Source organism: Achroia grisella, unplaced genomic scaffold (assembly GCF_030625045.1).
Source record: "Achroia grisella isolate CSIRO2021 unplaced genomic scaffold, CSIRO_AGI_Agris_v1 utg501, whole genome shotgun sequence".
Taxonomy (NCBI): Eukaryota; Metazoa; Arthropoda; class Insecta; order Lepidoptera; family Pyralidae; genus Achroia; species Achroia grisella.
Window position 1 is genome coordinate 985,019 of NW_026712897.1, and position 14,141 is coordinate 999,159.

Sequence of the window (14,141 nt, forward strand, 5' to 3'; positions counted from 1 at the left end):
CGTTTGTTTTCATCTTACATGGAAAAATATGAAACCATATTGTCCATTTGGAATCATTCGATGCATTTTATAATTTTGTATTTCATTTTAGTGTTGTTCCAACCACATCATCATTATATCTCTTGTTTTCGAAATATCGATATAATGTCAGTAGTTTGTAATCGATATTTAACGCGTGTGAATTGAGTCTGTTTCCATCCCTACAACTGTATACGACTGACGTGACGATCTTAATTGTGAATAATATGTTGTAAATTTTCTAATTATAAGTATAAAACGATTTGAATATTACAATAAAGCCTTTTACTCCACTTGTATATCTTGCAATATTATAATATTTTTATAATTTTATTAAAGTGTTTTGTTTATTACGGTCGTGACATCGAAGACCCAATTTCAACAAGATATTCGTAAGCTAATTTTTATGTTTTAATTAGTTAACATTGTTACAGATATACAATATAGATACAATGAACTACATTGCTCTTGTGTGCATTCTTTTTGAAGTTTGATATAATTATTAAATTGGCTATTTAATGAATATAAGTTTATTATGTGTTAGTTTTATGAAATTTATGACCCAGTGTCGGATTATGAGTCATAACATGATGTAAAATTACATAAAAAATAGATTTATTGATTTTATGAGAATTTAGAAAATAATTGGTATACGAAAGGCTTAATTATTACAATATTTATGTGCCAAAGTTGAGCATCACACAATATTTAAATATACATAGTCTACAATATTTAGGCAATTTGTTTTAATGTATACAGGTGCTTGTTCATTTTTTATGTATTGCTAAAAATAAAATTTCAAATGCAGAGCATTAAATTGTTTCTTAATAATCATTATTTTTTTCAGACACAATGGCTTTCCAGTCAGCTATGCCCAGTAGGGAGTTCCTGTGGGATATTTTCAGACGGTATATTTTTATCCAATTTGCAGTTCAAACATAGTATAATGAGAATTTAAAAATAGTTAGAGATGATAGAATTTATTTTAACAAAAAAAATTATTAAAACAGGAAATATTAATTAATTTAAGTAATAATTGGTACAAAAAACCAATTATAACTTAAATTAATTAATATTTCCTGTTTTAATGTGTAATGTAATGTAATGTGAATATTATAGTAAGTAAATTAAAATTTGTACAACCAACACAATTACTTTTTTCTTATAGAGTCGACAAAGACCGCAGTGGATATATCTCAGCTGATGAACTACAACAAGCTTTGTCAAATGGCACATGGAATCCATTTAATCCAGAAACTGTAAGGCTTATGATAGGTATGTCACAGTATGTCTATTTTGATTACATTTATAACCCAAACAAGATATCATTGAATGATTGTATAAATTTAGAAAATACACAACATATATATTTCACAAATAGAAGTTTTATCATTATTAATTATTTTCAACATTTTTGCAAATAATTGAAATGAAGCACAAACATCTAATTAAAAAACTAAGATAAAATTAAGTGATAATCAAAACAATGATGAATCCTAATTGGATTCCATGTAGGATTCTTTACATAATTTGAGTTTCTTGAAAATTTTTTGGCTACAAATATTTAATTTTCTATTGCAGGTATGTTTGACAAACAAAGCAGAGGTGTAATATCTTTCGAAGATTTTGGTGCCCTCTGGAAATATGTCACTGAATGGCAAAACTGCTTCAGATCCTTTGATAGTGACAATTCTGGAAACATTGATAAGCAGGAATTGAAGAATGCTCTGACTGCTTTTGGATATAGATTATCAGATGATGTGGTTGGCATTATGGTGCAGAAATTTGATAGATTCGGCCGTGGAACAATACTGTTTGATGATTTTATCCAATGCTGTGTTACTTTATATGTAAGTATTATTTATCATACTATGATCACTGTATATCCCACTGTTGGGCACAATTTTCTTAATGAGAACATTATCATACTGTCATTATACCGAATGTTAATGACAGTATTGGTATAAGGTTTTTGTTTCTAGCTGTCCTGTACTGTACTTACCCAAGGAAGGTAAGATTGGTAATATTAGCCATTATATATTTTCTTATTTCTAAGCATGTACATTTGCATTGCCCCTCAGTATTGAATAAATTAAAATGTTGAGATAGGTAAATACCTTTATTTGTCCTAAAATTATTCATGTTAAAACCGGGTTAATAATTTAAATAATCATTGAATAAATTTGTAGGTGTTATTTGAAAATGATCTTGAACTGAATGATTTTAGGTATATTTACAAAGTTTTTTAGCCTATTTATTGACTTTTATTTAACAACATATTGTGAGAAAATTCTGAATTCCTTCAAACCTTTTTACATGCAGGAATAAACAGACCGCTTTTGGCTTATCATGATATTATTATACATATTACATGTTGATAATTAACCTTATGTATATAATAAAAATATAAAATTAAGTATATAATGTTTTATTTCTATATTTTCAGACATTAACTTCGGCATTCCGCCAATTTGACACAGACCAAGATGGAGTTATTACAATACATTATGAACAATTCCTCAAAATGGTCTTTGGATTGAAGGTATAATTGTAACTACAGCTCTTTTTGATAGCATACTTAAGAATATTAACGAGTATAGATGTATATTAATAAATGTTACCATTTCATATGCTTAATAATGAAATGAATTACCTAAAAAAATTGGCAAGTCAACTATGACGTCAAACTACAAGTTAATGTTGTAATTTTTTTTTGGTTATTGCTGTTTTTGTTAAGAGTGTGATTTGTTTTGTTTATATATTGATGTTTTATAATAGTAGAATATTTTATGTACAACCACTTGAATAACTTGGATCTATACAGATATAAAAGTAACCTAAAAATTTCATTATTGTAATTCGTATTCAAAGTACGTAGTAAGAATATCGTTAAGTGTAACTATTAAATATTTTTGTTACATTTACTATATCACAAAGAGATTATTTTTACCGGTATAAAACATAATAAACTGATGGTTATTTCAAATGAGGAGATCATTTGAAATTACATTGGCCTGAGTAAAAATTTGAAACCTCATATTAGGCAAGAGTTGACCTTCAAGCACTCCACTCAAGTCTTTCCACAGGTTTAGAGTGCCCTCTGTACTGACCCATTTTCGTCCATCGAGGCTGTATGCTGCTATAATAGTTAAAAAACAACATACTATCGTACTAAACAAACTAATTTTGAGGTTTCATCACGACAAATTAACGCTGTATACCTATGTATGGCTACCATAAACCTCTGTACAAGAAATGTAAACAGGGCTATTAGAGTGGTAATATAAATTTAGAATAAATTACACATAATATACCTATAATTGTATCAGAAGTTATATAATTTTATTTCTAACATATAAGTACATACTTAATGTTATATATTCTCAAATATAAGTAACGATAAGTATTACTTGTTGATCTATTTATTTTATTTGGTTATGGTTGTATACAAAGACGTGGCGAGTTGAGTCTTTAAACATATATAAAAATATTAGTTTGTATGGAAAAAAAGTATATTATAGAAATATAAGAAATAATATAACTATTATATTTTTGTGTCAAGGTTTTATTTATCAATTCTTGTGGTGCATATTTCAATTCGAAATTAGTTATATAAAATAATTACGGCCAGCACTGAAGTCATGAACAAATCCTATTATCTATGTAATAGAGACATTTAATTTGTGAACTCCACCAACACAATTCATGACTCATAGTTTAAAAGTATGTCCAATGTAACAAAACTAAATCCTAAAATACACTATTTTATTAAAATAAATCAAGTAAGATTTAAATAATATATGACAGCAACAACTTATCTCAAGGAATGCCTAAACGCAGTAACGTCCAGCATATAAGTAATTTGAATAATTTTTTTATATAAGTACTTAATATACAATAAGTTTTAATTGCACAAGAATATATTTTTATGATAAAATACTAATACTTCTATTTATATTCGCATTTAGCTGCTTCGTTTTGACTAATGCGGCCCACTAACTGGATAATTTCTCTTCCATGTAGTGTTGGCCGTAAACCCGCAGTTACCATGGTCAGAATTCTTCACAGAGGGCTGGTAATAGAAGTATGTAATAATAATCTATTAAGGGAATATTACAGTATCAATTTTTAAGAGTAGGTATATAAGTTCCAGTATGAGGTATTAGTAATGCGTATTATCTTATCTGTGGTAATACCGTATTACTACCATATGACTAAGGAATATATTTGTAAAAACAATTTGCGTTACTATTTCTCTAAAATGTACACGCAATCCTATATAATAACATAAAAAGTTGTCGTAATTTTAGGAACTGAAGTATAAATTTTATTAATAAATACACGAATGATACAAAAGCGTTAATGTAACATATTTTTTATATTAAGAAAGATTTCCAATGTTAGAAGAATTATTTTTCGTTTGGAATATATATTTAAGAAAATTTCTATGTTGATACTGAAATATGTCCCCTACTAACAATTGTCGATTCCTTTATCCTGCTTGGATAGTTAGTTGCATTTTAATTAGATATTCGTATACTTAGATTAATTTAGTATCTCTTCCCACCAACCACCAGAACTCGAACCATTCGAAGTTATGCAAATACGTGCATACAGTTCATTTGCATGTGTTTATTGACGGGAGAGTTCAGCATTGACTCAGAATAGTTTTATGTGTAATAATATTAGCATTAGAACTCGTAATTGTATTTGCAATGAACAACATATGTTAGTACTGGCGCCGAGTCTTTACATAATGTATTTCATGCTTAAATTATCACAATGATATTTTTTCAAGTAACTTCAAGGCTGGTTGTTTACTTTTCTTTTTATTTCATTAATGAAATGCAATGCATCATCCTCCGCTAACGGTTTACGTTGGCGGGGTTGCAGTGGAGGATGACAAGGTGAGCATCGTGATAATTTCACCAGGGGTATATATATATATTGAAATTCCAAATTATGTGCGGAACAGACAATAACTTAATTTTTATTCCGGTCAAATTATTATGTCCCTCTCACGACGATGATGCCGCGAATAAAAGAAACAATTTCATAAATGCCAATACTGGTGTTCGAATTGTTTCGACTCTTTCATCAGTCAGAACATAACAAAGAGAACTTGAGTGCCAACTGCCAACATTTTCTATTATTGTATAATTCGATTTGTTATGAAGAATTTTATATATCAAATATGCTAAGTGCCCTGGATTTTGAAATACAAATAAGCGCGAAAAAAGTAATCTCAAAATAGTACCTGTTAAGTTTTATTATTGTTTGGTTTGCAGGTTTTATTGTATATACATTTATTTGGTGTGTAGGTAATGCTGCATATAAAATATGAGGTAGTTGGAATGAAAGGGAGTAATGGTAACAGTTTTATTTAAGAAAACGTTAGTACAGATATATTAAGCAAACATTAAATAAATTTAGCAAAATACTTTATACGAAAAAACGACATATTTTTCCAAACGTAAACCGTTCAACTGTCCTTATGGATGATTTTTAAAGCATGTAAAATTGTTGTATTCCTATATGATCTTTATAGCATGCGCTAGAGAATAGAGCACGTAATTGTCTTCCTGTTCTATTAATCAGAGTTTACATTTCATAGGGACCAAGTATTTTTTGTTGTAGCTTTGACTTATGTAAATACAAAAACTAGATGACATTGTATTTCGGTTACATATGGTAGTTATTCATATAAATAAAGTAACCATGGCATTATTTATGATTATTAATCATTGTCACAAGTTTATTACGATATTACAAACATGTAGCTAAAACCACTGTATAACAAAAAAAAGACTCGGAGAGTATTTTAAAATTACAGTTTTACCCAATGAATATAAAATTTAATTTCAAGTGCTTATAATAAAACGAACGTTATGGATGTATTTAAAATTGTTATACCGGTCTAACCGTTTTACTGTTGGCATGTACAAAACTATAACTATTATAATCACTGCACTGTGCACAAATTAAGAGTCCTGCGAGCCGGACTCAGTTTGTCTTATATTTTTTATAGAAAGAGCCAAAATAAATATATGTATATTTGTTATATATTGCTATATTTGCTGTTTATATTATCTTCATATTTCTATTACATTGTAGTTAAATAGCTCACAAGTCGGCTCATTTTGCCAAATTTTCTTACTTATATAGTTATACACATTCTAATGTACCCATACAAGTGCTCAATAATAAAACTTCGTTATACATGTTTCTGTACATTGTAAAGCCTAACCAAAATTACACGAGATAAGTCTTGAATGCGTCTTCTGCTCATGTTCAGACAATATTAAAGGCCGGGGTAGGTACAAATAAAAATGGCAGTGTTGTAACAAACAAACGAACGAACAAGTTTAAATGTACCCGTAATATAGTCTCATAATTTTTGTTGGGCTTTACATTTTAACAAAGTGAAGTCGGAATAGTTTTTATTTTATGTGAATAATATTACTGTTCCATATTTTGTGAATAATAATATAACTAAAAGTAATTTAATTTTAAGTATATTTTACAATTGTTTTATGATTGAAAATATTAAATTTTGTAATTTGATTTTTGATTCATTAAAATTTAATTTATTAAATTATATGCAACAAGCATTTCAACATTTGATGTATATGCAATTATTATTTAAAAATATTCGATACAGTAATTAATCTATCACTGTGTACTGATTTATTGTAATCTCTTTTTATACATAATATATATATTATTATATTAAAGCAACTTTTATTTAATTTTTGGTATTCCATTAACAGGTTGTGATAGATATCAAAAGTGATAATTTTTAATAGTACTATTCACGTCCCAAAATCAATTACGAATGAGGAGTGCTTCATGCGTTGTCATTCTAAAGAATTAACGGGTAATATCAATTAACTACAGGGAACGGTTACCTTACCGTTCCCTGTAGTTAATTGACATTACCCTTTAAATCGGAACACAAGTGGTATATGGTTCAGTGTGTAAGAAACACCCATTCGGGTGACTTTGTGGAAGGTATCATTCTGGTTAAATTGGTATATTTTATCTATATTCGTCGGAGAAGTTTAAAATTTTACTTATAATATATATATATATTATAATTAATACGAATATAATAAACGAATAGAATAGGTAGGAAAGTGATGGGCCACCTAATGAAAAGTGGCAGCCATAGACAAGAACATGTGATCATCTGGTGCCTATGGTACCTCTACTGCATTGGCATTCTGAGGATTAAATAGTTCTAATGACTCTGTACTTTGTAATTTCCTTGGTATATCACTCTTCAAGCTGAAACACAGCTGATAAGGCCAAATGTGTAGCAGCAGTAATAGGTGGAATAGAGGCGTGGTGGAATACACTCGGCGACATTGTATAGTCTACATTGAAGAATCATATCGTATTAATAAAAAAAAACAGTAATCATCTTAATTTCTAATTATATCTCTTTATTGAATAAAAATGCTATGATGGATATAACTTATACCTAATGTGTACTTATATCAAGCAAGTTATAACATTATAAATAGTTTAATTTTATGATGCATGACTAATTGTACTGGTTTATACCAGCGCATCACTCTCTATGTTTATCACTCTTTATCTTCCACGCACCAATTGTGTATTTTAACCATATAAGGCCTAAATCAATGCCCATTTGTATCCACGACAGAACCGGAGTCACTTTCGACCCGTCGATTTCTGTCCATCGCACCGGAATCTCCGCGATTGGAATGTTCAACTTTTGTGCTATGTACAACAGCTCTACGTCAAAAGCCCTGAAATTATATTAAAATATTTTTTTCTGTGACAATTCACACAGCGCCATCTAATCCCACGCTCAAATTCATAAATATTTTTTATTTGTAAATGCATACATAATATACAAAGATAACACCCAGACCCCTACAAATAATTATTCTAATGAATACAAATGTTTGTACCGTGCGAGAATTGAACCTGTGACCATGGGAGATAAGGTGGTGCGCTAAACCTCTATAATTATAAGTCACGCATTTTTACTTTGGATAGATATAGAGTTAAAATAGATCTTTTTTATGTAGTTGGAACGCCAAACATGTTCAAGACCGCAGTCAAGTGTTCAAGTGTAATGAAGTAGTCGCACATGAACAGCACTACGGACATTACGTTACTACGTAACATCCAATATGATACCAGTCACGGGATACCAACATTCCTGAGTACTAAGATGTCATGCTTCTTATGCTGTAATTTTACCGTCTACTCTGACGCTACAATCTAAACATACTTGGCGGCTGAAATAAGCAATACTGAGGTTCCACACTGATAACTTTTTGTAACAATTGGGACAGGTGTGTAAAAAATAACATTTTATCTGATACAACAAATGGTGCAATATTAAATCCACCCTCATTCTTTTTAATAGATTTATGTATGTGGCAGCGCAAATTTATTGAATTGATCCGGGACTTGTATTTTGTAATAATTATTAAAAAAATGTATACACTTAACTCACCATCTATTAACATGTAGGCTTTGGAAGCAAGTCCTTGCAGACGTTCTAGTGAACAGTTTAAACCCACATTGTGTATCTTTGATACCTTTTACAGTAAATAGCCACACCAGAAAATGAAAGCCATACATCAAAATATTTCTGGAAAATATGAAATGATTAATAATAAAAAATAAATATACAAGCAACATTGTGTAAATGTGCACTGGGTACTATTAATTTAAGTACTTCGAAATTTTTTATCCGTCTAGTATGGAAAACATACGGATGCACCTGATGTAAAATAATGACCATGCCTGTTTTGATCATTATATTAATACATTTTTATTATATGTGAACATTACTATTCATTTCTCGAAATGTGTGCAGTGTGTAAAACTAATTAACTAAGTAATTTTTTTTTAAACTATTATATACCTGAAAATACTTCTCTTAGCTAGTGATTCCTCTTCCAAATGTGCTCTGGAGCCTATAACTAAGAGATCACAATTACTAACTTCAGTTGGTTGTGTAATTGGGTCATACTTAGCTAAACTCTTCACAGCAGCTTCCAGTTTTGTTAAATCCTCGAACTTTGAAGCACCATCTGCATCAGCAAATAAAATTAATGCTCCACGGGAACTTTGTACGCCCTGAAAAAAATTATAATGAAAATAAGGAGGTACGCCAAAGTCCACATATAATTTAGCCCATATTTTGCATAGTGGTCCAAAGTCAAATTATGCTTTTGAGATATGCTTCATAATTAGCTGGTGGCACCAGATTGCTTCCAATGTTTTGAAACACTATACCTAAGGAAGACAAAGACCCTCAGAACCGGCACTTGGACAAACAATTCTAATAATTATGAAGTTTAGCCCAAAAACAATAATTTCGCTATAGAACAATATGCAAAACGCGGGCTAAACTTGGCATCACTCTTTGTTTGATTAACATTAATTGAACTATTTAAAGTTTTAGATCTTGTGTATCATATTATTTAAACAGTTCATTTAAAAGCATAAATTAATTCAATATATTGATTGCTGCATGCATCTTCATGTAAAGTGCGAATACTATAACTACCTAATAATAATTAGCTAATAATAATATAGTAATTTTTGTAGCTGTGACGTGGTCGTGTGGAATGAGTAGTCTTGCTCACTAAAATGTCCAGACATGTGGCGGTGTGGAGGGCCGGGTCATTGGGCTCCCTAAAATATGGTCGAGCGCAGTGATGGCTGGCTTATCCGTCATACTCGTGAACGAGTGCTGCTTGTAGGGACTGGTCTGCTTTATCACTACGACTGATTTAATCTTATTGCATATTTATATTTAACCCAAAAAATTAGTGCTTGTTGGTAGTTTGTATTCACATGTTTCGTCTTGTAAATGTAAACTTACAAGGATTATTTAAAAGAGCAACACACAAGTTTCTGGTTCGTTCTTCTTGTGATGAGACAGCTTTCCGAACGAGTGGTAGATATAAAAACAAATTGTTATGACTATTCAAAAGTGCTTAAATTAAGTTTATTTGAATATATGATTTTCTATTTTATTCTATTCTAAAATTAATTTGAATTAAAATACAATAGACAAAGTTGTAATATATCAGATTTACATATGAATTTCTGTACAATGTGATCACTTACCAGTCTTACAGCACCTCCTTTCCCTCTATTTTTTATAAGCTCTAGACATCTAAGCTTATCAGTTCCCAGTTTTTGTACATATGATTCTGCTACTGTCACTGTTTTATCTCTGCTGCCATCACTTACCACTATGATCTCATACTTGTATGAGGGATGTTCTTTTAATCTCTGTTCAAGAAACTCCACCGTTTCATCAAGCATTGGTGGCACTGTTAAGTTCGAGTTGATAAATCTCATTAACTTATTATTATAGGTTTAATTTCATATACATTTACAGTTTGCAAATTTATTATATTCTAATATGGATATTTACAGTTTTTCTGTATTAGTTAAAAAGGGTAAGAGTATCATCCAAATTGCTCCATGGCTCTGTTCATAATGACACTCAACCAGTTTTTATCCCTACATTACTTAAATCCCAATAACTAAACAAAATAATTATAAATAACTATAACATAATAAAAACTTACATCTCTCCTCCTCATTGTATGCAGGCACAACAACAGTGAGATTCACACTGTAGTTTTCACTAATATCTGGAAATTTTAATCTTCTGTCTTTTGCCTTATCCATATAAGTTTCCTCTTCTTCATACTTTGTAACTACTGGGTATGGCTTTGTTATAACAAGCAGTGTTGCAGTTACCTACAAACAATATTTATATATATGGTATAAAAAAGCACCATTTTAAATTATGCAATGGATTAAAATGCAGTGTTCAGCATATAGGGATTCAAGAGGATTCAATTCGCACGGGTGGTCATGTATTGTACATATAATCTTAATATGTATGAAGCCGGGCGGGAGGTTACTATAAGTAAGGAGAAATAAATTATACAGATTTTAAACTAAGCTGGTTAGTTATATTATAGTCCGTAAATTTATTGCAATTGTATCCATTTTAGAATAAAAAAAGCAATTGCATTGGAGCAGTCCATATCTATATATGACGCTCGTCAACAATAGGTATATTGTTTATGGGAATTATATGAATACGCACGTGGAAAAGTTCTTAGCCTGCGATTACTATAAAACTAAATAATTTGTTTACGAATTAACAACTTTTAGGGTCAATTTTTAAAATGAATGCTGACGTGTATATTGTAATAATAAAACTTACTATTAGAAGTATTGCCGCAGCTGTAAAAGAACCGTAAATAAGCAAATTCCACAATAGTAAAAATAAATCCATTTTGTTAATATGTTTATAAATGCACTGGATTTATTATGATGAAATTATATTTATCATCAATTATTTTATATTTTTTACAACCTAAAATATATACATGTAAACAAAGATTTAATCAGAAGACATTTTGAATGATCAGTAATGAATGATATTGAATGACAAACAGATGCTACAGATAAGTTACGTCTGTTTGTCATTTAATATCATTCCGTGCTATAGCCAGTAATAGTCAGATTAAATTATATTTTCGCTAACAGCTTCCAATAGAAGCTGTTTTCCTGTTTTGAACCCAAGTCTCTTTGGCTTATCTATGAGGATAGATTAAAAATGAAAATGGTAACAAGGAGTATGTGTTTGCTGATTAGTGAATTTACTTACAATTAGTTATGCTGCACCATAGTTGCCTAGTTACGAAGCGAAATAATAATTTACCAAGACTGTCATTCGAGGCCGCATCCTATTCTTGTCTGCCATTGTACATATACTTCTTATCTACATACCTTTCACCTGTATATATCTATACTTAATGCACATAATGTAAATATATACGACTGGCTTCATTAATCATACCTTGAACTCCTCCCGCTTACTTGCCACTGCCTGTACCAAAAAAAAAACCACAAAAATAATAGTGGTAATAGTGGTAATTATCAGTCAAAATATTAATATCAGCCGTTAAATGAGTACCTTTAAACTGACAGGAGACGTTAGTGACAATGTAGACTACCCTCAGAAACTACCTACTAATATTATGTTATCTGTGCTACCTACCGTCTGGCGAGTGTACAAAGTTGTTCAGCCATGAAAGAATATCGAATGTTTTGCAGAGTTTTAAAAATGCTGTTTGAACGTAAATTGCTTGGAAATAGAGTTGTTAGTTTTGCAATAGAAATTAATTGCGTTCAAATTTAATTATAGTAACTACTGCTCTTATTGGTTATGACACCATTTAAAAAAAATATCCAAAAATCAGAAATGTTAGGGGTGGATAACCCTTATCACTTAGGGGTATGAAAAATAGTAGTCGATTCTCAGATCTAATGAATATGCATATGAAATTTCATAAAAATCAATCAAGCCGTTTCGGAGAAGTATGGTAACTAACATTGTGACACGAGAATTTTATATTATACATAAGATTACTAGACCCCGAGAATCTCTATAAAGGGTTTGTCGTTCAAACCGATAGCAAGTTTTATTACTTATTAAATTGAATCACTTTTCTAAATTGAAGTGGATAATTAAATATAATTTTAGAATAATAAAGAAAGAAAATAAATTTTAAACCATTAAGGTTCAAAATTTATTTTCCAAATTCGACTTTGCTTCTAGTAACCCTGTATAAGCTTCATTATAGCTATTTATGCATATCATATTTTAATGTTAAGGTGACTTTAATACCTAATTCATGGGGAAATAATCTGTTTTATTCAAAGGATTCAGATTCGTAGAATTGCATTGGTAGGGTTATTGAGTAAAAATATGTAAAACAAAAACACTTATCTAAACATTATTGAAATATTTTAATTGAGATAACTAACTTAATAATAAAATAAAATATCTTATATTTAATTATATAGTTGTAAACAGCAACCGACAATGTTGTCCGTTTCTGTTCATCACCACGCCTACCTATATGTGTTACATGTCAGTGTTTGGTCGAAAGTTATGCCCAGGTATTTGTCTTCTTTGGAGTACTCTACTATTCTTCCATTTACATTAGACATGACAAGCTACAACCACGATTATCGGTTCTAAAATTGCCCGTTGTATTTATATACGAGAAGTGTAGAAGTTATTATTTTAGTTAGATGGGTAGGGTAGGCTATAGGTATCGGGAGACAATTTTCGTTTTGCAGATTATTCCTATTGTTATCAGTTTTACCTTTAACCATTTAATTCCTAATGCGATTTTTCAGCAGTTCTTTTTCCAACGCCTTCGTAACTGTATATGCTGGCGCGACAAAAATAAGGGATGATAGCGTAGTTTTAGGTCAGTTAGCTCAACATGACGAATTCGTAAGGAATGAACGATGGTTTCCAACAGGGACCGCGTGGAGGTCGATCTAACTCGCTGACAATGTTGTCACTGTTTTCCTTTAGTAACAACCCGGGAGGGGTTGTTAGCAGTGAAATCCGGATAGTCGTCAGAAGCATTACTATATGTAATAATTAGCAACACGCCGAAGCCTCACTCGGGTGTAGTTCTTGGTCGAATAATTAAATGGTCTGACCAAGTCCGTTCATCTCTGGACACTACGTTCCATGAGACGCAAATAGACGGATGTAATCAGAGATAAAGCAAATCACGACCCTCGGGAATGAGGAAAATGACTTGAGGAGAAAACAAGTGTGTAATATGTATATATATATCTATATCAATTTTTATATACCATTCAATTGTTCAGCCCTTTTAGGGAATAATTTCCAAATATGATTTTTAGTGCATGTTTACACTATAAACTAATTCAATTTTCAAAATTTCAAGTGTCTAACTCTAGTGGATAAGAATACTCGTAGATATAAAATCATTAATCAAATTGTTAACCTGAGCAGTTTTGTCTCCGTCAGATTTTCCCCGTTTATTGCAATTATTTATGACACATTAATATTACCTTCTTATATGCTCCTATTGGTTGAAGCGTGATGGTATATAGCCTGAAGCTTTCCTCGATAAATGATCTACCCAACACTAAAAAAATGTTCCTAATCGGTCCAGTAGTTTCGGAGCCTATTTAATGCATACAAACGAATCTTCCTTCTTCATAATATCAGTATTGATATACATATATTGTAGAAGATTATACCGATT

The 14,141-nt window shown here is 30.5% G+C and overlaps 2 protein-coding genes across 2 annotated transcripts; one reads left to right on the plus strand and one right to left on the minus strand.

Moving 5' to 3' along the window:
- Window positions 1-204: 204 nt before the first annotated feature.
- LOC131846101 (programmed cell death protein 6) lies at window positions 205-2,888 on the plus strand. Its single transcript, XM_059195325.1, has 5 exons — window positions 205-410; window positions 866-926; window positions 1,187-1,293; window positions 1,600-1,868; window positions 2,465-2,888. Exons 2-5 carry the CDS (start codon window positions 871-873, stop codon window positions 2,564-2,566), a joined length of 534 nt encoding a protein of 177 aa, XP_059051308.1. The 5' UTR covers window positions 205-410; window positions 866-870; the 3' UTR covers window positions 2,567-2,888.
- A 4,076-nt stretch (window positions 2,889-6,964) lies between these two features.
- On the minus strand, window positions 6,965-11,449 carry LOC131846109 (dolichyl-phosphate beta-glucosyltransferase). Its single transcript, XM_059195333.1, has 6 exons — window positions 11,261-11,449; window positions 10,611-10,785; window positions 10,141-10,349; window positions 8,927-9,141; window positions 8,513-8,650; window positions 6,965-7,793 (listed from the first exon to the last, which is right to left on the minus strand). The coding sequence occupies exons 1-6, from the start codon at window positions 11,330-11,332 to the stop codon at window positions 7,592-7,594; spliced, it is 1,011 nt and encodes a 336-aa protein (XP_059051316.1). The 5' UTR covers window positions 11,333-11,449; the 3' UTR covers window positions 6,965-7,591.
- Between the last annotated feature and the right edge of the window lie 2,692 nt (window positions 11,450-14,141).